The sequence below is a fragment of the Zonotrichia albicollis genome, chromosome 4 (genome assembly GCF_047830755.1).
Source record: "Zonotrichia albicollis isolate bZonAlb1 chromosome 4, bZonAlb1.hap1, whole genome shotgun sequence".
Taxonomy (NCBI): domain Eukaryota; kingdom Metazoa; phylum Chordata; class Aves; order Passeriformes; family Passerellidae; genus Zonotrichia; species Zonotrichia albicollis.
In genome coordinates this window covers 13504108-13525849 of record NC_133822.1, presented here as the reverse complement: position 1 = coordinate 13525849, position 21742 = coordinate 13504108, and the positions used below count along the sequence as shown (strand labels likewise).

Below are 21742 nucleotides of genomic sequence, written 5' to 3'. Positions count from 1 at the left end.
AAATACCTGTGTTCATCTGTAATGGAAACATGCTCTAGTGTCCAGGTGCATCCTTGAACAATGTTTTAGTCTTGTTTAACAGCACTCGGTCTGTGTGACTGAGCACTGCTCACTGAGTGAACACAGCATATGGGCATTAAAAACAACTTAGAGGGACTCCACTAACCTGTCTGCTCTGGTTTTTGTAGGGAAGCATTCAGCTCAGTGGGCTTTGGATGATGTGCTCATAGGGATGAATGACAGCTCTCAGACCGGCTTCCAGGATAAATTTGATGGAACTGTGGATTTACAAGCAAGCTGGTACAGAATACAAGGAGGTCAAGTAGACATTGACTGCCTGTCTATGGACACAGCTTTGATGTTCAGTGAAAACATTGGTATGTGTCATCAAACATGACTGCGTTTTGTATGAGTCTATTTTATAAATTACATAAAGATTGAGTTTTACAAGATGGGACGTATAGACAAATCCAGGTATTTAGAAATCTGTAGGGAAAAGAAGGCTGGAAAAAGGTGAAGATAGAGGTAATAAATTTGAATGACAGTATTGAAAGCATATGCTGAAGGTACGCTTTGTTGTTATTGTTGTATCTGTTGCTGTTATTATAGTTGTTGTTATTTTTGTATTTGTTGTTATTGTTGTATTTGTTGTTATTTTCATATTTGTTGTTATTGTTGTGTTTGATGTTATTGTTGTATTTGTGGTTTTTCTCTCTTTGCTCAGGAAAACCTCGTTACGCTGAGACTTGGGACTTCCACGTGTCAGCCTCCACATTCTTGCAGTTTGAGCTGAGCATGGGTTGCAGCAAGCCCTACAGCAATTCCCACAGTGTCCACCTGCAGTACTCCCTAAACAACGGGAGGGACTGGCACCTGGTGACAGAGGAGTGTGTCCCCCCAACCATCGGCTGTCAGCAGTACACCGAGAGCTCCATCTACACTTCAGAGAGATTCCAAAACTGGAAGAGAGTTACTGTCTACCTCCCACCCTCCACCAAGTGAGCTCTGCTCTTCTGGCTATTTAGCATGACAAAGATTTTGCTGATCTAATTAGAACAAACATCCTCCAGCTTGGGAATGTTCTGCATGTCTTTTAAATTTTTAAATGTGTGTTGTCACGCCACCAGAATTTTACATTTCACTTCAAAATATTTCATCAGCTATAATGTGAAGTGTAGGGACTTAAGGAAGTTACAAGGTTGATGAATGAATTCTTAAGTCTTCCCTATAATTTCTGACAGCAAGAACAAGAATGCTAAACCAGCTTTTCTAACATTTATGCAATAAGAAGCAGATCCATCCTTTCCTACATTAGTGTTTTCTGTTATTGCACATTAAGTTGTCACCCAACATTCAGGCATGTCAGTCACAGCACTGAGCAAGTCAGACCATGTCACTGCATGTGCCACCTTCACCCTTTTGACCAGGAGGAGAGTTCTGCCAAGCTCCTCAGGATATCACAGGCCTGTAAATGGATGTGGCAGATGTGCTGGTATCCATCTCTCTAAATAAAACCATGCTCTAGTTTAGGAACAGCAGGTAATGAAAGTGACTGCTTACCATTGTTCTGAGTAGTTCTGTAATTCTTCAGAGCACCCTACATGTTACCTCTGTACATTTCATCACCCAGAAAATACAGTGGTAAAAATGGGCACACAGCAAATGAACTGGGCCTGGAGTTCACATCTTGGTTTCCAATTCCACAGCTCACTCCAGAGGGCCATACATCATCTTTCAAAGAATGTTTTTTCTCCAAAACACTTTCTTCATTTGAGGATAACAAGGCAGTCAGCAGTGACAGCAGTGTGTATGCATGTGCATATTTGTACATATATATTCATACATTCTTATATATGCATATATATATGAACATATATAACCATTGTTTTTCTCTTTGCACAACACTTAGTATAAATGAACTTCCATAACTTCTTGCCTTACTGATGCAACTTTATTGTTTCCATTCTGCTAGCAACACATGGAGCTGTCAAATGCTAATGGAACTGCTAATTTCTGCTCAACCACTTTATTGATCAGCAAGTTTCTCAGCATTGTTCTTTCTTGATCATCACTTTGGGCACCTTTCTTTAGAATGTGCTGGAATTTTGCCCAAAAGACTAACCTGAGAAATTTAAACTTCCAGTTTCCACTGGAATATGAATCTTTTCAAAATAAGTGGGCCATGCTTATTAATCTGCTTTTCTTCAGAAGTCTGTGGGATTTTCTTTAGAGGATCTTTGTGGATCAGAATTTTGAATCCTGAAATAGATTTCCTTTGTTTTTAACAGCTCTCCCAGAACACGGTTCAGATGGATTCAGTACAACTATGCCTCTGGAGTAGATTCTTGGGCCATTGATAATGTGGTCCTGGCTACAGGATGCCCCTGGATGTGCTCAGGCCACGGCATCTGTGACTCAGGCCATTGCATGTGAGTAGAAAACTGCTGAAGCTGCTTCATAGAGAGGATGTGTTTTATCCAGGCCAGATGGATAATACCTTTTCTTCCCAATGTGTTGCTAGGTGTGACAGAGGGTTTGGAGGTCCTTACTGTGTCCCTGTCCTTCCTCTGCCATCTGTCCTGAAGGATGATTTCAATGGTAACTTGCATCCAGACCTTTGGCCTGAAGTCTACGGTGCTGAGAGGGGAAACCTGAATGGTGACACCATCAAGTCTGGAACAGCTCTCATTTTTAAAGGGGTCAGAGATTATTCACATTTAAAAAAAAAATTATGAAAACCAGTGAAGTCAAAAACAGAAAGTAAATTTTCTCTTGTTAGCCCCATGTGTTGATTTTGAAGTCTTTTGGCTAGAATTTAACATTTTGATTTTGATTGTCTTTTCCTACCCTAAACATGTACCATGTTTTCCACAGTTGTTTTTTTATGAACAAATGGGTTTCATCTCTTGGTTGTTTATTATTTTGTTTGTGGTATAAACTCTTAATTGACCACCAGAGGAAAAGAATGAAATTCTACACTGAGGTTCTTGAGGTGAACTATTTGGAAATGTGGCACACATTACGATTGTCTTCAAGTTTCCTGATTGGCTCTTTAGTATTTTGAATAATACAAATTAGTCAGGGCTGTAGTCTGTGTCATCAATGTTTATGTAGTTTGCCTGTATTTTACTCAGTTTTACCCTTTTGATGTCTTCTAGTTATTTAAAGACTTATTTTTGTTGACTGCAGATTTCAAAAGGCCAGGACATATATTTTCTGAATTTTTCTGTTCTTAACAAAATGAATAATAGACTTTTGTTCACAAGCACACAAATTATCAGCTCATACAAGTCTTCATTTGACACTGTGAACTCAGGTGCCCACCAAAAAGAGAAGTTAAATAATGTTTGGTGTACAAATTAATTCTTTGAAGTATTTTTTTGCAAAAGCTTGACTCCAGGTCAACCTCTGTAGATTATTTAAATCCCAAATCACAAAATATGAGTTGTCTAAAATTTGCATTGCTTATTCCTGCAGATTGTTCCCCTGGTGGAATGGGTTTGAGAAAGAGGGAGGCTCTGAGGGTCGGTTTTTGCCAGATCTCTGCAGAACAGGGACGGGCTCTGGCCCCAGGAGCTCATCAGTCAAGCTGGACAGGGTCTCAGGATCCCTCTGAGGTTTCCTGTGTGCTCCCTTTCCTTACAGGTTGCCCCAGAAGAGAATATTTGTACAAAATATGTTTTGAGATATAGAAAATAACTCTAAGAGAGGACTGTTCCTACCTGGAAATTAGGGTGCTTGGCAACTGTACAGTTTGTACAACAAATGAGTGCAGAAGCTTGGACTCAATGTCAGAGTCAGTGCTGGCAGATCCAATCACACCCAGGGGTTCAGAGCATGAACTGAGTGAGCTGTAACTGTGCCTGTACCTGCCCATGTAGTTGCGCCTCTGTCAGACCGTGGCTCCCTTTGCCAAGGCTGTCACTGTCCCCATTTTCTGCCTGGGAAAAGGTGTGGAACAGAGAGTTTCCCCTCTTGCTGCCACCAGCAGGCAGAAGCAGACAACAGCCCAGCACAATAAGCTGCAGAACACACTCAGTAATGAGAACTTACATTGCATATTCTGCATTTGCAGGAAGGACTGAGAATGCTTGTGTCAAGAGATCTAGACTGCACTAATACAGTGTACATCCAGTTTTCATTCAAATTTATTGCCAAAGGTAAGATCCTTATTGATTTACTATCACTTCTCTAGCTTTGTTAGTACATAGTAGCAACACAGAAAAGAATACAGATTGATATTTTCCACTTCAGTGTATGGTAGGGATCAACAGTTTATGATAGATTATATGGGAGCTTGTTTGAAATTCTGCATCACCCCTACCTTGCTCCCAGCCTACATGGCTGTCTGTGTAGTTCCTAAGGAAAAAGTGAACTGTAGTATCACCAAAAATAGCACAGCTAGTAAAGTCTTAGGCAGAAAAGAAACAAAGGAGCTCAAGGTTTTGTAGAGATTTTCCATTATATTGGGAAAAAATTATTTGTCCAATTTTTTTATGTAATAATATTGTGCCTACAGTAAATTACTTAAGGGACTAATAGTAAACTACAGTGGTTTTCATTTTCTAGCTTCAGTACACTGCATTAAAATCTCTTACCATTTGACTGCCTAGCAGGTAGCTTAGAGATAACTGAAACTCATAATTCTATTTAATTGATATGAAGAATAGTCAGACTTTGCAAGAGAAGTTTTACACATTGTTGTAAATAACCAGTGACAGTTCCTCCAGTACAAGGACTTTTAAGCCAATTATTCAGTCTTACCCTGCTCCAAGGCCCTGTCATCCTTGGCTTTAAAAAATAATTATATCCAAGTCTGGAGTGACATGATGGAGAACCACTAAACTGCTTGAAGGTTTGAGCCACTCCCATGCAATTTCAGAACTTTTCCCCAAATTTGCTGATAGAATTGGCACTTCCAGGCTGAACTCTGAATGCTGAAAAACTCCTCTCACTCTGGTGTAAGGAAGATGTCCATAGTTTCTGTGGTAAGCTCAGTGCCCTGGGACTGGACCCTAACTGACTCAACATTTACCGACAGCTTGAAAATAGTTTGGAAACCCCTCTTTCTTCCTAAATAAGTGTATTAGCCAAATCTGTGTATGGATGAGTGAAAATATAGCTCTTTGTGAATTATTATTGATTTTCTTTAATGGGCATTTAATAATATGTATTGGGCTATTTATTACTGGGCTTAGCACTTTATCAAAAAAATAACATCCCCCAAAATGATAACATGCCAAATATTTCATGTTTATAAGCAAAGTCTTTGTGAGGACTTCTTTTATGAAATTATGCTCTGGTAATATTTCTTCATATGATCCTTGAAAAAATATTCAAAAATAAAGTGAGTAGAAATATTGCTCTGAAGAGAGGAGTAGCCAAAGGTTCAAGCCTGGATTTTGACCCTTGACCCACAAGGAGAAAGACCATGAAACCCCAGGAGAAATTGCTCCTTATTGAATCTGTATTACTTGTTAGCCCTACTGCTGGATCCAGGACTTAGTCCCAACAAGCTCCCTCATGTTGAACACAAGTTGATATAGCTGGGTATATCTCTCAGCTGTGAGTGTTAAAAGCAGTGTGTTATTTACTCTTAATTGCCACAGATAAGCTGAAATCAGCTCCTGGCTGCAAACAGCTCCTCCCTGCTCTGCTCCACAGCAGTTGAATACTTAGCACTGGAGCAGAGAGGAGCAGGAGCATCTGCACCAGGCACTTGGTTTCAGCAAATCTGGTTCATTTAACATGAGAAACATGGGAAAAGCTTGCACAGTAACACACAGTGAGTCAGGGATGAAGAAACTGTCCCTTAGTCCTTTCCTTCTGCTGGTTCCTGACTGAGTTTTTGGGGACATGCCATCACTGTGCCACATCAAGAAGGGAGCAGAGAGTGTAAATTTGTCTGAGTGAGACCTCAGTTCAGAGATGCCATCCCTTGGACACTGGTATTCCTGGACAGCAAGTTAGGCATAGGACAAGTACAGGCTGGGGGCTGAGCTTGTTTATAGCAACCAGCATCAAAAATGAGTGCTGGTTCTAATTAGCATGTGTTAATAACTAGGGATGTAAAGAGCTTTTGTTTTTTACTCTTTAAAGCTCTAAGTAAAAAAAAAATAGGAGGAGCTGGTAGTTAGAAAATGCAAATTTTACTGTCAGTTCTGCTGACTTTTAGGCCCAGTTTAAAGCACAGAATATTGCTTTGTTGTTGTTATATAAAATATGCTAATAAATATCCTCAGTGCTCTCCATCAATCATGTTTTTTCTGGGCATGAATATCCTGATCCCAGTGTCTGCAGTGAGAGCCATAAGCTCATAAATTTAAGAGGATAGGGACTGAGTCTTTATCCTGGATGCTACAGATGGTGATGATAATGTCTTGTAGCTGGACAAAACAAGCAAATAAATACTATATTACTGGAATATGTTTGTAGTAGGAGGAGCTGGTGTGTTCTAATCTCAAAAAAGGTAATGCTGAGATAGCTTCTTATGTAAGTAATTAACTATGATCATATGTATCATGAACAGTAGTGTAAATTTAGGCCCTATTTCATTTGCATTTTGCAGACAAACAAGCAAGAGAAAGCACAGAAAGTCATATGTGTACAATGTATATATAACATCTCAGTAACTTAAGCTGTTGTTAAAGGAAGCCCATACTTTGTAGTGGATGTCAGAGCAACGTAATTTCATTTATACTTCCTTGAACTTAGTGGATTTCAGTGAACATAAATCCATGTCCTTTCTGCTCCAGGCACCCCTGAGAGGTCTCATTCCATCCTGCTGCAATATTCTGTCAATGGTGGCATCACCTGGCACCTGATAGACGAGTTTTACTTCACCCAGACTACAGATGTGCTCTTCATCAACGTCCCTCTGCCCTACGCAGCCCAGAGCAACGCAACGCGCTTCAGGCTCTGGCAGCCCTACAACAATGGTGAGCAGAAGACACACCCTGGGAGGCCAGGTCCATGCTGGCACTGCTCAGCATCTCTAAGAGAGTGCATTTTCTTGAACTGAACAATTAGAGAGACTCTTAAATCATGGGGGTTTTGTGTTTGAACTCCTGCAATTAGAATTACTGCAGGATTATGTTTGCTGTTCTTAAAAAGCAGTTGAATGCTTTAAAGGGAAGTACCTTCACCTGATATCCCTGCACTGTGTGCAGAAAAGCATCAGCTTTGGCCCTCGAGGGAGTGGGAGATCAAGAAACACCAATAAAGTTAACTTCACTCAGGTTCTTCTCATTATTTTTAATGGGCATGATTCTCACTCACACTGAGGCCCCATTAGGATGCTCCAATTATACAAAAGTGTCCCAGGTGTAACTGGGAACTGGGCCTACCTTACTCAGAATTAACTAGGCATTAAAAACCCATTTAGAAAGAGTATGTAGTGAGCAGTTAATCTGTTGATTAAATTGTAAAGGACTGGAAAACCACAAGAGGAACACAGCTCCTTCCTCCTGATTACAGGAGATGTGCCAGCTGAAGGAAGCTCTTCTCTGCTCTCAGTTACTCTGAGCACAGTTCCAAGCAGAAACTGACATTAACAGCTCTAAAGAATTCCAGCAATCATTTAGACATGTTGATTCAGCAACAGTTTATTCCGTGTAGGCAAATTCCTAGCACACCCCTAATGAAAAAAACCCAAATTCAAATCTGGTCCTGACAATCCCGTTTCAGCTTGTTCTTCTGACGTATCCTGCCTAAAACAATTATCTAAACTTTTCTCTGATGAACTCAAACACTTTTAGATAAATGAAAAAATGCTACACAGAAGATCTGTCAATTTAATCCTTCCTCTCCAGCTTGAGAATACCAATTTTCTGACGTATATGAATACATAATCCATTGGAGAGAAGGAGTTTCAGAGTTTCCTTCTCTATGAAAGAACTCTTCCCAGGCAGACACAAGCTGCTGAGTGCAAGGATGTAGAATGAAATTGCACTTTCAGCCTGCTTTGACTGTGCAGCAACTACTCATTTAGATGATTCTTAATTGAAGAAGACAATGACAGAATTTCAAAGTAAATATTATTTAAATAGATTATAATTGTTCAACACCCATTGCTTTTCACTCTTTGTTTTGCTGTGCCTTCTATAAATTTTAGGGAATAAAAGTTAATTCCATAAGTTCAAGCTGGAAAACAGTATTGAAACTATTTTCATGGAAAGTGAAAATAGTGATCCCACACTTCTAGCACCCTCCTCTTCACATAATCCATAAATATACTGGCTGCTGTCCTGCTCTCTAATAATATTAGTGTTAGGTCTCAATAGGAATATTTCCATTCTCTTTGTAGGCAAAAAAGAAGAAATCTGGATTATTGATGACTTCATTATTGATGGAAATAACCTGAAGAATCCCATTATCCTTTTGGATACCTTTGACTTTGGCCCTAAAGAGGACAACTGGTTTTTCTATCCTGGTGGAAACATTGGGCTTTATTGCCCATATTCATCTAAAAGAGCTCCGTAAGATTCCCTTAGCAATACAATAGAGAGAAGTGACTTTGTAAAGTGAGTCTAAAGCACTCCTGTCCTTGATTTTCAGGGAAGAAGATTCAGCTATGGTGTTTGTTTCAAATGAAGTTGGAGAGCACTCCATTACCACAAGGGACCTGAGTGTCAATGAAAATACTATCATCCAATTTGAGGTACTTGTCCTCAGAAAGTTATTTTGCCTTTTGCTTCATGTTCCTCTATATTCTGCCCTGGTGAATTTGCCCAGCTGTTCTGATTGCCAAATGGAAAAACCTGTCCAATTTCCCCTCTAATTGATTTGACATTACCCTCCCTCATGTGTATGTATCACGATGCTTTTAATGCACAGATAAGGGAAATTTCTGCCTCAAAGTCTTCTACTTTCTTGCCTAAATTACTACTTTGTCCATGCCTATATACTTGCACTGATAGCATTAAAGTCCATGTGCTATGCATTGGAGAGTCACAACTGCAGGCAAGAGGACAAGCAAAATATGGTGAGAGTCCAAATTGCCACTTCACAGCCTGCTCCAGGTAAGAGTGCAGCATTTCCACAAGCTCACCAGTGCAGAGCTACAGCTTCATCTGTGATAGTAAAAAATAATTTTTCCTGCCTTGCTGGATTAACTGCACTATTGTACTTTCTCAAAGATAAGCTTCTGCTTTCCTTTTCCTTCTGCCCACATCATAATTGGTCTAGATGAAGCTGGTTTTTGGCTATTGTGGCCTGAAGTCATCCTATTTTCTTTTTTAAAGAAAGTTCATTAATAAGGAGCATATTTTTGTGCTTCATTCTCTCAGTGGAAACAGGTACCCCAGTGACAACACAGAGTCTAAACTAAACTGTGTTTCTGACTTATCCTAGAATCTAAACTGTGCATTGCCTGGGGCAGATATTGATGGGAGTAACCAGTTAGTATTTATTAGTTTAGAGAGGTCATTATATTGTCATTAAGAAACTGGAAAATAATCTGGCACATAAATTGCCATGTCACAGTTACCAGGCTGCTTTTAACAACTATGTGGCATGTTGTCGCATTAATATAAGCTACATAATAATCAGCAAATGATAGGAGTTTATAAAAATTACTGAAATGATACTAAGGGTTTTCCAAGAAAATTAGGTTTAGCTGTGTACTCATGCACTCTTCAATCTGTCATGCAACTAATTCATAAATTATTGAAGGCAAACCATTTCCTCTTTTAAAATATAGATTACAGCCTGTAGAACAAAAATGTTTGAGGTGACTTTAAGATATTCATAAGCCTTGATAGCATTCACTCATAAAATCTACATGTTTACTTCCATATGTGGTAAGAACATCATTTTCAGCTCACGTTTTTGAGAACATTAGTGTAAATGAAGGAGTTATGCATAATGCAGTAGTTTCTCTCTGTGTCTCAAGAGTCAAAACCTATATTGGGTCAAGCATCTCTCTAAGCTTCCAGATGAGTAGACAACCCTTCTAGTCAAATGTAGGTTGATGGGACTCATGTGCACTGAAGAGTGATGAAGGAAGTTCAGTGTAGGATACACTTTCAACATTCATGCACAGTTCCAAGCATTACTGTGTTTTAGAAACAAATAGATTTTCTTAACAGAACAGCATGCTACAAAGACACTTTTTTTTGCTAAAAAGATATATAAAAATATTAAAATGTTACATGGTTTTAATGCAGGCTTTGCAATCAGCAATTGGTTTTTATTTGTTGAGTGCTAAGTACAGTACATCTTATTTTATATGACAGTCATTCTGTAAAGAACTAATTTGTCTTTTACAAAAGCAATCTGAAATTATAAGAAGATATAAATATCAGTGTAATAGGAAAGCAAACTAACTTGCACTTTCTCAGATTCTGTATTAAACAGTCTGTGTTTTTTCAGTAGTAGAATTGGTTTTCACGTTCTGCCTTTTCTACTGTTCTTTATATGAGGAATCTTGTGAGCACACCCTGAGAGGTCTGACACTGCCAAACTAAGACATTGCATCTAAATCCAGTCCAGCTATGATGCTCTAGGGCTTTGCCATTATACATGAACAAATAGGTAGTGAGCATGAAAGCTGAATATATTGAGGTGAAAAGTTTTGGGTTTTTTTTTTTCATATGTAACATAAAAGGGGATCATAGCGCAGCTCAGCAATTAACAGCTCAGCATTAACAAAAAGTTAATGCTTCACTTTTTGTTTTAATATTTCTGCTTTTAATAATGCACATTTTCTTGATGCTTTGATTACTTCAGCACCTGCCAGAGGACTGCAAGAGCTGATGCATTTACTCCAGCAATGTTAGCAGCTATCCTTTTTAACTTTGGTTTTCTCTAGGTAGAAGTTATTGGGGAATTCTTATCACATTAATTTTATCATAACCCATGGTGTGATATACTCGTGGACAGGACAGCAATGTGCAAGAGTTCCTGTCCATGTGCATGTCCTGAGTGCACCATCCCTGTTGTTAAATGGGTTCCCAAATCACCATTTTCCTGGCCTAAACAAACACCATACCCAATGGGGGCGGCTGAAGAATGATTGGGAGTGCCACAGTCTGCCCTGTGTCACCTTCTGTGTTTGGCCCCCAGATCAATATTGGCTGCACCACTGACAGCTCCTCTGCTGACCCAGTGAAGCTGGAGTTCTCACGGGACCTGGGGGCCACCTGGCACCTGCTGCTGCCCCTGTGCTACAGCAGCAGCAGCCACCTCAGCTCCCTCTGCTCCACCGAGCATCACCCCAGCAGCACCTACTATGCAGGCACCACCCAGGGCTGGAGGAGGGAGGTCATTCACTTTGGAAAGCTGCACCTCTGCGGGTAAGTGTCCAGCTGCTTGTTGCTTTGCTCTTATTTCTGTTTTTCACCCAGCACAAGGGTGGTGCATAAGAACTGCAGCACTAGAGCAGAACAAATGACCAATTATTCTCTGCTTTTTGCCCTGAATGTTAGCTAGTGTTCAGGTGATTCCCCAAATCATCCTGTGCCTAATGCTGATGTAAAATAATCACAGGCAACTTCCTATTACCTATATATTTAATTAGTGATAATTTAATAGGAGGGAGTTGCTTGTTGAAATAAACACAAAACTGACTGTTCTTAGCATGCTCTGAGTGTTCTTTGCAGAACTGCATCAGCCATTTCAATTCACTGATGATATTCTTGCATTAAATTTGAGCTTCATAAGAAAAATGCAGTAGAATATGAGCTAGTATAAGCTTGATTCCACTTCAGCATGAAGAAATGGTCTGATCTAAATAATGTTTCAGTCAATCAGGCTGGATGATAACACAGCATAGAAAAACAATATGTGCTAGCAGGCGCAGTAATATGTAACTTTTCAAAGTAAAAACACTACTGCTTACTTTTTCAGGAATAACTGTCATCCAGCATCAACTCACTTTATGTAAGAGCTCACACCATTAATGATTAAACTGTAGCACGTATGAATGAAAATAAGCTATGCAACTATGAGACTTCATGAGTCTGTGCACCTATGAGACTGAGTATTTATGAAACTACTGCAGTCAATGGGTCCTTCACTAAATAAATGACCCCATATGTGCTCTGAAAGTATGAAAAGACCTATATAAGGAATAAGAACCACATTTTGAAAGACTGATTGTTTAATAATTTAAGGAAATGTTTAAATTTTAAACCTGAGTTTTCTGGTTTATGACAGTTAACATTTCAAGCATGCAATAGGTAACCATCTCTTTCAGCAGCTCACTTGTACTTCCTGGTTTTGTGCAAAAGAATTATTTTGCCCTTTAGCCAACCATCAATGCATCCCTCCAAATAAAAATTTTGACTGTGCAGACTCCTAACTCATTTAAACCTTCCAGGATTTTGATTTAATCCCCTGTTCCTGAGTACTTCTATCCTGTTTTCCTACCTTCCTTCCTTCCTATTCCTTCCCCAACACACCAGGCCAGGAGTCCATGGCTGACAGCCAGCCAAGCCCAGCAGTGCACAGTAATTTACATTCTGTGCATTAAATCACTGGGCCAGAGGGCTGAAGGGGGATTTCTCCACCAGAATCTACTGGAATAACAAGAAAAATATCCAAACCTTTCTCATTGTGTAATTCTAAAAAAAATCCCCCAGCCTTTCCATCCCCCAAGTGCCGAATGTTTATATTTTAACTGAGGATGAAGACATTTTAAGTTATTTCCACTACATAGGTAATTTTAGAAATGAATATATGTTCTCAGCAGACAGCTGTCAGTAATAATTAGTCTTCCAGTTATGTCCTGAAGGAAAGGTCCAGGGCCTGTTGAGCCAGAGAAGAAACCCCAAATAAGCAATGGTTCACTCTCTGCTCCAGACACAAGTGCCAGGAGGGCCCCTGAGAGGAGGAGCTGGCTTGTCTCAGGAATAAAAAATCCAGCCTGTGGGGCAGAGATCTACTCTCAAGAGGATCTTACAGCACCTCCAGCCTCACACTTGTGTCCCTCCCCTCAGGGCACACTAATATTGATGATTTTGACTTTCAGCAGAACTCTGGTTCTTGGGCATCTTTCTTGTGACACTTAGTAATGTCCCCACCCATCAATTATTGGTTGTTACCTAAATCCCCTCATAAAAATTTCTTTTTAGCAAATCAAGGAAAAAAATTGTCAGCTACAATTACCTATGGGATTGATTTGCCTGCTGAATTTAGATGTCTTTAACAAGACACATTAAACACGCAAGGCAATTAAGTGCTTCTCCCTTCTCAATCTTCTGGTTTCCTTCCTCCCTTAAAACGTTTTCTCAACTGGGAATAAAATTAGTCTCTGAAGTATTTTCCTCATCTCAATTTGTTTTCCCTCCTTCCCCAGTTGGTTCCTTTTTATATGCAGCATTGATGCAAGTAGCACTTAGGAGATGAATTAAAAATGACAGGACAGCACCCAAAGGAGAACATAGTTTAAATTAACAATTTGCAATATCAGCCTGCTTTAAGATTAAGCTGCCTGAAAGCAAGCTGAATACCTGGTGACATGACAGATCATGTTTTCTTTCTGGGTAATTGAGGGTGAGATCCTCCCACTCCACCCCTACAGGTGGTCTCCCTGGGGGCATAGTGGAAGCATGAATTAGAATCTCATTCTCCAGGAGAGGGTGAAAGTGGCTGGGTCTGACCCACACACTGTACACCAAAGCAGAAGGGAATCCACCAGACCACGGCCATTCATCTTCCCCATGAATGATGGAGTTAAGAGTAGCTCGGTTTTAAACTTTGAAAATCATGCCTGTCATTCAGTTTTGAGATTACAGCTAATGAATAGTGTTATTTTTATTTCTGTCAGTACTTGGGTTGAACGTCAACATAAAGACACGTGAGGTACTGAAGGAATTAGATCTAGCAGTCAGTTTCTAGAATTAACCTATTTATCAAGCCAGTTCTGACAGAAAGAATAATATGTATGTGCATATAATGGTATATGTATGGAATACAAAAAAATAGATGGAACTATAATTTAAAATAAGCACACTTTATGCCATTTTCAGGCTGGCGAGGTTCAGGTGGTACCAAGGGTTTTACCCTGCTGGGTCCCAGCCTGTGACCTGGGCCATTGACAACGTGTACATTGGTCCCCAGTGTGAGGAGATGTGCAACGGGCACGGCAGCTGCGTCAACGGCACCCGGTGCATCTGCGACCCTGGCTACTCGGGGCCCACCTGCAAAATCAGCACCAGGAACGCTGACTTCCTCAAGGATGACTTTGAAGGTATCTCTCTTGGGAGGGGGCATCTGAATGCTGCCTGTCCATCTTAGGGCAACCCAGGGTTCAAGGGGTTAAACAGCAAAGCCTTGCTCACCACTGCATGATTCTGGTTAGAATTTGTGCCATGGGGCTATTCCCATGAACCAGGTAGTGCAGATGCCATTTGCAGGTGTGGTTTGTGAATGCCTGATGATGTAATTTGGATTACAAAATTTTCATTCTCTCTCTCCTTTATAGGAAAGAGATACTCTAAATTCTCTACTAAGTAATGTTGTCAATTTTGGATTACAAAATCTTCATTGAAACAGAACTTCCTGAAATTCTACATGTAGAAAATAATCTTGGAAATAAATAATGTTTTGATGGTAGTTTGACTTTAGGACAGACAGAGCATTTGCAAGTGAGGCAAACAACAGTGGGCTTTAAGTTTGTGTCATTTCTCACTACAAGGGAAATCTGACCCTCTCTCCTACAGCAATCATGGTTTCAGAGCAGACCAAGTGTCTCAGGAGTGGGAGCCAGTGCTCAGCAGCCACAGCAGACCCCAAGAGAGGGAAGGCAGAGGGGAGCTCAAAGCCTCACACATGCCTGGGTGCACACAGCATCCCTGCACACAACTCTGAAACCCCTCTGAGGCTTCTCCCGCTAGCAAGCACGGCAAGAGGAGCATGTTTTCATAAAGCAGCACCTGTGAACCAAACTCATCCCTTCACAGCTGTTCATTTTCAATTTTTCCAGCCCTTGCTTGCATGCTACCACTTCGAACCCAAAGTTTCTTTATAGACCCAAGTACGTTGTTGTTACCTTAAGATAAATGATGAAAGGTGGAAAACCTTGTGAATAACTGGAAACAAAGGTCTCAGATCTCACAGTTCTGAGTTTATTTTATTTATTTTGCTTTGGTTTGTGTCAGCTTTCTAGAATACATGGCATTGGAAACACTGAATATTTCTCAGTCAGCGTGGGATTTTTAATTTATGTCTCTTCCTCTGGAAGTAGCACTCTTGCAGCAGGAGCACTTCAGAGTAAATCATAAATATGTATTCACTGTGTATTCAGGTCAGCTGGAGTCGGATAGATTCCTCCTCGTGAGTGGTGGAAAGCCATCAAGGAAATGTGGTATCATGTCTGGAGGAAACAACCTTTTCTTTAACGAGGAAGGTTTACGTATGCTGATGACTCGAGACCTAGATTTGTCACAAGCCAGGTAACACCTTTCTAAAGTTCTTTCAGGATTTCATTGAGGAAATACCATGCTGAAGAATGATACAAATGTGATATTTCTCTAGCAAAAGCAAGCTGACATATTCTGTGGTCCTCATACTACTAGCAAATGCTCCATTTTCACCACTGCCACCATGATAAATTCAATTGAAATTGAACTTTAATTGAATTAACCATTTAAATGTTGCTTTTTTTTTTTTCCTTAAATAAGAATTCTGGAAACTGATGCAACACTTTCAGTAGTTCATGCAAGTTTTTGTTTCCTAAATCCATAACATGAGAAATGCTCTGCTTTTCTTACAGTCTGGTGTATTATGAGCCATTGCTGAAACAGGAGTATCTGCTGAAAGTATAATTCCTACATTTGTCATCTCATAATTCTTTCATTTCTGAAGCTTGTTCTTTTTCTTATTGTGCACATTTGTTTCCAATAATTCACTGAGAAATTCCCATCAAGCTGTCACCAGCTATTGAAAACCAAATATTTTAGTGTATTTACAGTTTATGGTGTATCTTTACAGCCTGCAGCGGAGACATGTGATGAGTGAGACATGCTAAGCAAGCCACATTAAAAAAAATTACACTAATATGAATTAAACTCCATCCCAATTGTGAGCATGCTAACAAATACTCATTGTTTTCTATTTGTTCTGTATTTTAGCTGATATTCTTGTATTATTGCTTTGGAGAGACTGCATTTTCTCCAAGACTTTTTTTCACTGATCTCTTATAAACACCCTACGCCTTTCTGATGTTCTGTGGGAAACATTTTAACAGGCATTTTATCTACTTTTTACCTGTCAGCATTGGTATTGAATCTTTAAATAATGGTTTCATTGTAAAGACTCATGGTCATTAGAAAGGCCTAATGTCTAACCATTGTAGTTTTTAGATCAGCACTTAGCTAAACCTCATTGATGTGTAATATTAAGGACCCTTGTAATTTGTAAGATTCCTCACAGCAAACTTTTTTCAGAGTTTGATAAAAACAAACCCCAGTACTCAGCACTGATTCCTAGATGACTCTGAAATTAGAAGATTGTTTAACAAAAGATACTAAAAGTCTTGTAAGTCACTTCATAATTTAGCTAAATTATGTTTTCCTTATTGCTCATGTTCAAAGAACCTTAATTTATTTATCTCTTTTCCATGATGGTCTGTAGCTGGATTTGCAAATATTGACCTCAAGGTGTTATATGGAGATAAATTACTTCTGTCTTAGGAAAACATAGCTGAACACTCAATTTCTTGTATTTATGATTATGAAAAATAACAGTTATCAAGAAATAACTGTATGTTCTCTTCTGAACAGCAAGGCACACTGCAGTGGCATTTCAGGGAGCTGCTCTTTTGCAACCTAAAGTAATTACAGTGGGATTTTCTACATTTGCAGACTGACTTTGTCCACCACCTGCAAAGCACAACAGGTCTTGCTGTGACACAGATGTGCCAAGTTCTGCACAGGACTTGGGGAGAGGTTTCAATTTAGGCCAGGAGTGATGAGAACAACTATTTTTTTAAGGGTGCTAGACTCAGATGTCGCATTAAAACTTCCTTTTCTTTATGAGGACATCCCCTGAAAAGCACAGGCAAGCAGCTGTGTCTGTCAGTGCTGCAAGCCACGCTCAGCACCTGGGCATTGAAATCAAGTGGACTCTGCAATCCACTGCCATCACATCTGTGCCTTAAAGAATTTAACACAGGGACAGTGTATCACATCATGGTGATAGTGGTAGCTGAAACTGCACCGCATTAGTAAGAAGAGAATATTTTAGGTATTACAGCTGATCAATTCCCTTTCAATTCTGAATTACTAGAAGAACATCCTCACATTTGAGTGTTACTAGATTTACAGAAAACACTTTGCTTTTCCATTTCAAAATATGCAGAGCCTTTGCAAAATATCTTTGGGATAAGAAGAGAGATATTTAAAATTATTTTTTATATACTAGACATTGTTACCTGTATTTTGTTGGGTTATTACTACATTAGTAAAATCTGAGATGTAAGAACAGCAATGCAAAGAAATTAGATGCCACAGAGACAAGGTCACCCGGGTTTATTTCCTTTGAATTATGTGGCCAATGTTGGAGTAAATCTGAGAAGGCAGAAAGACTTGCCAGCAGTGAAGCAAATCCATTACATTTGATATGTTGATCCATGAGGGTGCCCAGTGCTCCTTTACAGCACGAGCAATATGTTATGTCTGGGACATGGAGGTGGATATAATCTATAGCAAAAGCAGCTCTATCTAGTAGCAAGAGAAACTGTGAGTTGCACTGAGGACTAGAATTAATTGACTTGTAAGTCTGGCATTTTATTGGAGCTTTGTCTGCCCAACATCTCTGCAGCCTCCACTCCCAGCAGATCTACCTGCAGAACAAACCAGAACGAGATTTTTGATGTAAAACTTCTTTTGCGCCATTTTATTTAACCGTGAGCCAGGCAGCACTAACGCAATAGTAATTAGTACAGATAAAACACTCCAAAGCTGTGCAAAAGCTGTGCAAACATGAATTAATACTTGTAATATCCCTGCAAGTCCAGAAAGTAAATATCATTACAGCATGGCTCCCCCCACTCCAAGAGCACAGTGGAGCTATTTGTGAGCCTCGGCTGACGGGAGGGATTTCGCAGTTTGATACAAGTCCATTGTGCAGCTTTGGAGAAGCCAATTAACTGGGGGATGAAAGCACTGCTGTCCCTGGGTGGCTGGGGCTGGCTTCAGGGAAGCCAGCACATTTAAACGCTGTAATTTAGACAAATTTCCCAGGCTGACAAAATGGACAAAATGATCCCTGAAAGTGAAATGTGCTTTGTTCTCCCGTCCAGATTTTCTCTGGTTTATGCCAATGGAAAACTGGGATGCTTATTTTGAATTTAAGCATTTCAGCAAATTCGTAGCAAATTATGATCTACTTAGAGCACAGTTGCTTTTCTGCCACTAAAATCTGTACTCATGGGATACAGGGATAAAAATTTCACCCAGGATTATGTTTCTGATACTTGCAACACCATCTGCTGTGCAGACAAAAGCTAAAAACATAAATGACCAGCTTTGTTCAGCCTCTTATGCCTGGCAAGCTACCACACAGGCAAAATGAATTTTTGTCATACCACCTGTCTGTCTAGTTATATTCTAGAAGCTTTGGAAAGGAAATCATAAGATCTCCTAAAGATGGCTCTTAAATAGAGCTAGAAAACACAGGGCTAGTCAGTAGACAAACTCCAAGGCTCTCTGCTTCCCTGTGTAGGATGTTGTTTGAAAATAGATCTTTCTGGAAAGTGGCAAGATTTTTCCTGTTAGATTTGTGCAGTTCTTCATGAGACTGGGATGTGGCAAGGGGGTGCCTGACCCCAGGAGCCAGCCTGTGCTGCTGCAGTACTCGCTCAACGGGGGCCTCACGTGGAGCCTTCTCCAGGAGTTCCTCTTCAGCAACTCCAGCAACGTGGGACGCTACATTGCCCTGGAGGTTCCCCTGAAGGCTCGCTCCAGCTCCACCCGGCTTCGCTGGTGGCAGCCCTCCGAGAATGGGCATTTCTACAGCCCCTGGGTCATCGACCAGGTGAGCAATCCCTGTGGGTGTTGCTTCTTTTTACACAGACTGGATTCAGTGCTAATGTTTCCCTTTTTCTGGCATGTATCGTTTCACTGGAGCAAGTAAAAATGCTTAGTAGAAAGATATTTAGAGCACAATTGCTGTTTGATGAACTCATGGTTTTAATGCACCATTTTCATGGAGCACTGATTTCCCCATGAATTTCCTAGAATTTTAATTCTAAGAAAGTATTCTACATGTGTGTAGGGCCTCGGGTTCACACAGCAGGAGGCCTTACAACACAGAACGCAAGTCTGATTTCAAACTTCAAAAACCTTAATTTAAAATGTATCCAAATAGGTAATTGGCTTGGTATTATGTAATAGAAAAGGCCTATTGAAAAATATCAATCTTGTGAATATCAATATCAATTTTATGAAAATAAAGTTTAATATTTGGGATTTTCTGCTATAAAGATTATTATATTACTTTGTATGATTTGGTATAAATCACAAATGATTTATCTCTAAAATTATTATGCTCTAAGTAGTGTCATTGGGTTGTCCAAGTACAATTTGCTTTAATATTTATTACTTTTTTTTAAGAAGTAAGTTCAGATTGTTAGGAGAAACCTAACCAGCCATTTTAATGTTGTGGTTACAAAATTTTACTTCCCATTCCTATGTTTAGAAGTTAAAAACACTCATATTTTTTTTATATCTTCATTGAATGTAGTTATATTTCTTCAGAACAATCAGAAACTGAATTCGGAATAACAAATGAAAAATAATTGTACCTTGCTTGCTGTTGAAGAGTAAAACGATGATGTTTTAGTCAGTGACAAAATAGAGGCTATTTCCCCAATTCTATCAGCAGACACAATCTGATAGCAGTGCACCAGATAACAGAAGAGCAGAGCAGTCACTGGGAAAGTGCAATCATTTTGTTTCTACTAACACTTTTTTTGTGAGCAGTTTTACTTCACTGAGATTGGAGCTCACCTCCCTGAATTTTACATTTGTACAGCTAAGCCAGTCTCTTTCCTTTACAGGAAAGAGATACTCTCCTTTTTCATGGCCTAAATTCTCTACTCAGTGACGTTGTCAATTTTGGACAAGCAGAATAAATACGCATAGTGTGGTACATCTCTTCCTCCCTCAGGTTGCTACATCATTTGTAGGCTTGTGAAGACTTCTAGACATTTGTCCTTTTCCATAAAAGTTTCTTTCCTAATGTTTCAGATTCTTATAGGAGGAAACATCTCTGGCAACACAGTACTGGAAGATGATTTCACCACCCTGGACAGCAGGAAGTGGCTGCTGCACCCCGGCGGGACGAAGATGCCGGTGTGCGGCTCCGCAGGCGACGCGCTGGTGTTCATCGAGAAAGCCAGCACCCGCTACGTCGTCACCACCGACATCGTGGTCAACGAAGACTCTTTCTTGCAAATCGATTTTGCAGCTTCCTGCTCTGTCACAGATTCCTGTTATGGTAATGGCTTCTTAGTAATCCCTGCCATTCCTCTTCCTCCAGTGCAGAGGAAAGTTCACTTGTTTTCTGGGTGCATTATTCATCGTAACAAGAAGTGAGAAACAAAAGAAAGCTGCATGTTTCTGTTAGAAATGGTAACATCAGCTTTTTTATTCCAGGCGTCTGAAGCCTAAGATAAACTGAAGTAAATCATTCCCTGTGAGCATCTAAGTTGCAGTTCAATCAATCTCAGAAAAAGACTAACAGCTGCCTTACTCAAAAAATCCATTTAGTAGATAATGTCCACTGCTTGGGGTGCTGCTGTAATAATAAGCAGCTGGGTGTTCCAGCATATGTTTCTTGCTTTGTGATTTTGCATTTACAGTGTAGTCTCAGTTCTGATCTCACTTGTACCCATATATCTAAGAAATCATTTTTACCAACATACGTCTGACACTTGCTAAAGCAGCATCAACTGCAAAAATTTATATTGTCCATATGAAATATGTATAGACCTATATATTTCCATGTACAAATGTGTGCATACATACCATGCACATGTGTATACATCTGTTTATGTATACATAATGACGCAATTTTTAATTACTGAGCTTCCTCTTTTCATATGGTGTCTATTGGGTGCACACAGCTTTTATATGTGTATATACACATATATACATATATATAAAAATGAATAAAAACATGTTCTGTACTCATCACATCAAATACATATCACATGGAAATTAAAAATTATGTGAATTTTAAGGCACATGAGAAATGGGTTTTTCTTAAAAACAAGCTTTTTTAATGCTTGTTTTACACATCCTCTTAGAGTAGGGTTTCAAGGTATAGATGTTTTTAATGAGGACAAGAATACAATACAGTGCATCATGTGATATGTGTTAGTAAATGTGGGTTGCTGAATTTTCCTCTACAATTCTGTATAAAAATGGAAAAAGATTTTACATGAAGACCCAGATTTAGCTTCTCTGATTTTGCTAATCTGAAGCTGCTTACATGCTTCAAAATTTTTCTTTCTTTTGTTATTAAGAATACTGCAGTATCCTGAGATCATCTCAGCTAAGTTTAGATGCATTTTGGTGACTGAGCCATATACTGGCAAAGAAACAGATCCTTATTTTGTTGGGGCGGCTTTGTTTGTTTTTTTGTCTACAGCCCTTATCTTAACTTCATATTAAATTAGGCAGGACACTACCTAATCATGATTCTAGTCATGATGAGAAAAACATTTCTTTTGGTGAGGGAAATTTAACACTGAAAACTCACCCTTGTTTGTATCTACTTGTCCTTGCATTTCTAT

At 39.5% G+C, this 21742-nt stretch overlaps 1 protein-coding gene across 2 annotated transcripts in view; it reads left to right on the top strand.

Annotated features, from left to right (window-relative positions):
• The window catches only part of RELN (reelin), a 284024-nt gene that overhangs the window by 229056 nt on the left and 33226 nt on the right, over positions 1-21742 (top strand). For both annotated transcript variants that reach the window (XM_074538845.1, XM_074538846.1), the window contains exons 33-45: positions 189-377; positions 725-998; positions 2289-2429; positions 2522-2699; positions 4076-4160; positions 6756-6938; positions 8306-8477; positions 8557-8659; positions 11065-11294; positions 13971-14191; positions 15248-15395; positions 18720-18978; positions 20193-20442. In XM_074538845.1, coding sequence (XP_074394946.1) covers positions 189-377; positions 725-998; positions 2289-2429; positions 2522-2699; positions 4076-4160; positions 6756-6938; positions 8306-8477; positions 8557-8659; positions 11065-11294; positions 13971-14191; positions 15248-15395; positions 18720-18978; positions 20193-20442 — 2433 coding nt within the window. The remainder of the gene's footprint in view (positions 1-188; positions 378-724; positions 999-2288; positions 2430-2521; positions 2700-4075; positions 4161-6755; positions 6939-8305; positions 8478-8556; positions 8660-11064; positions 11295-13970; positions 14192-15247; positions 15396-18719; positions 18979-20192; positions 20443-21742) is intronic.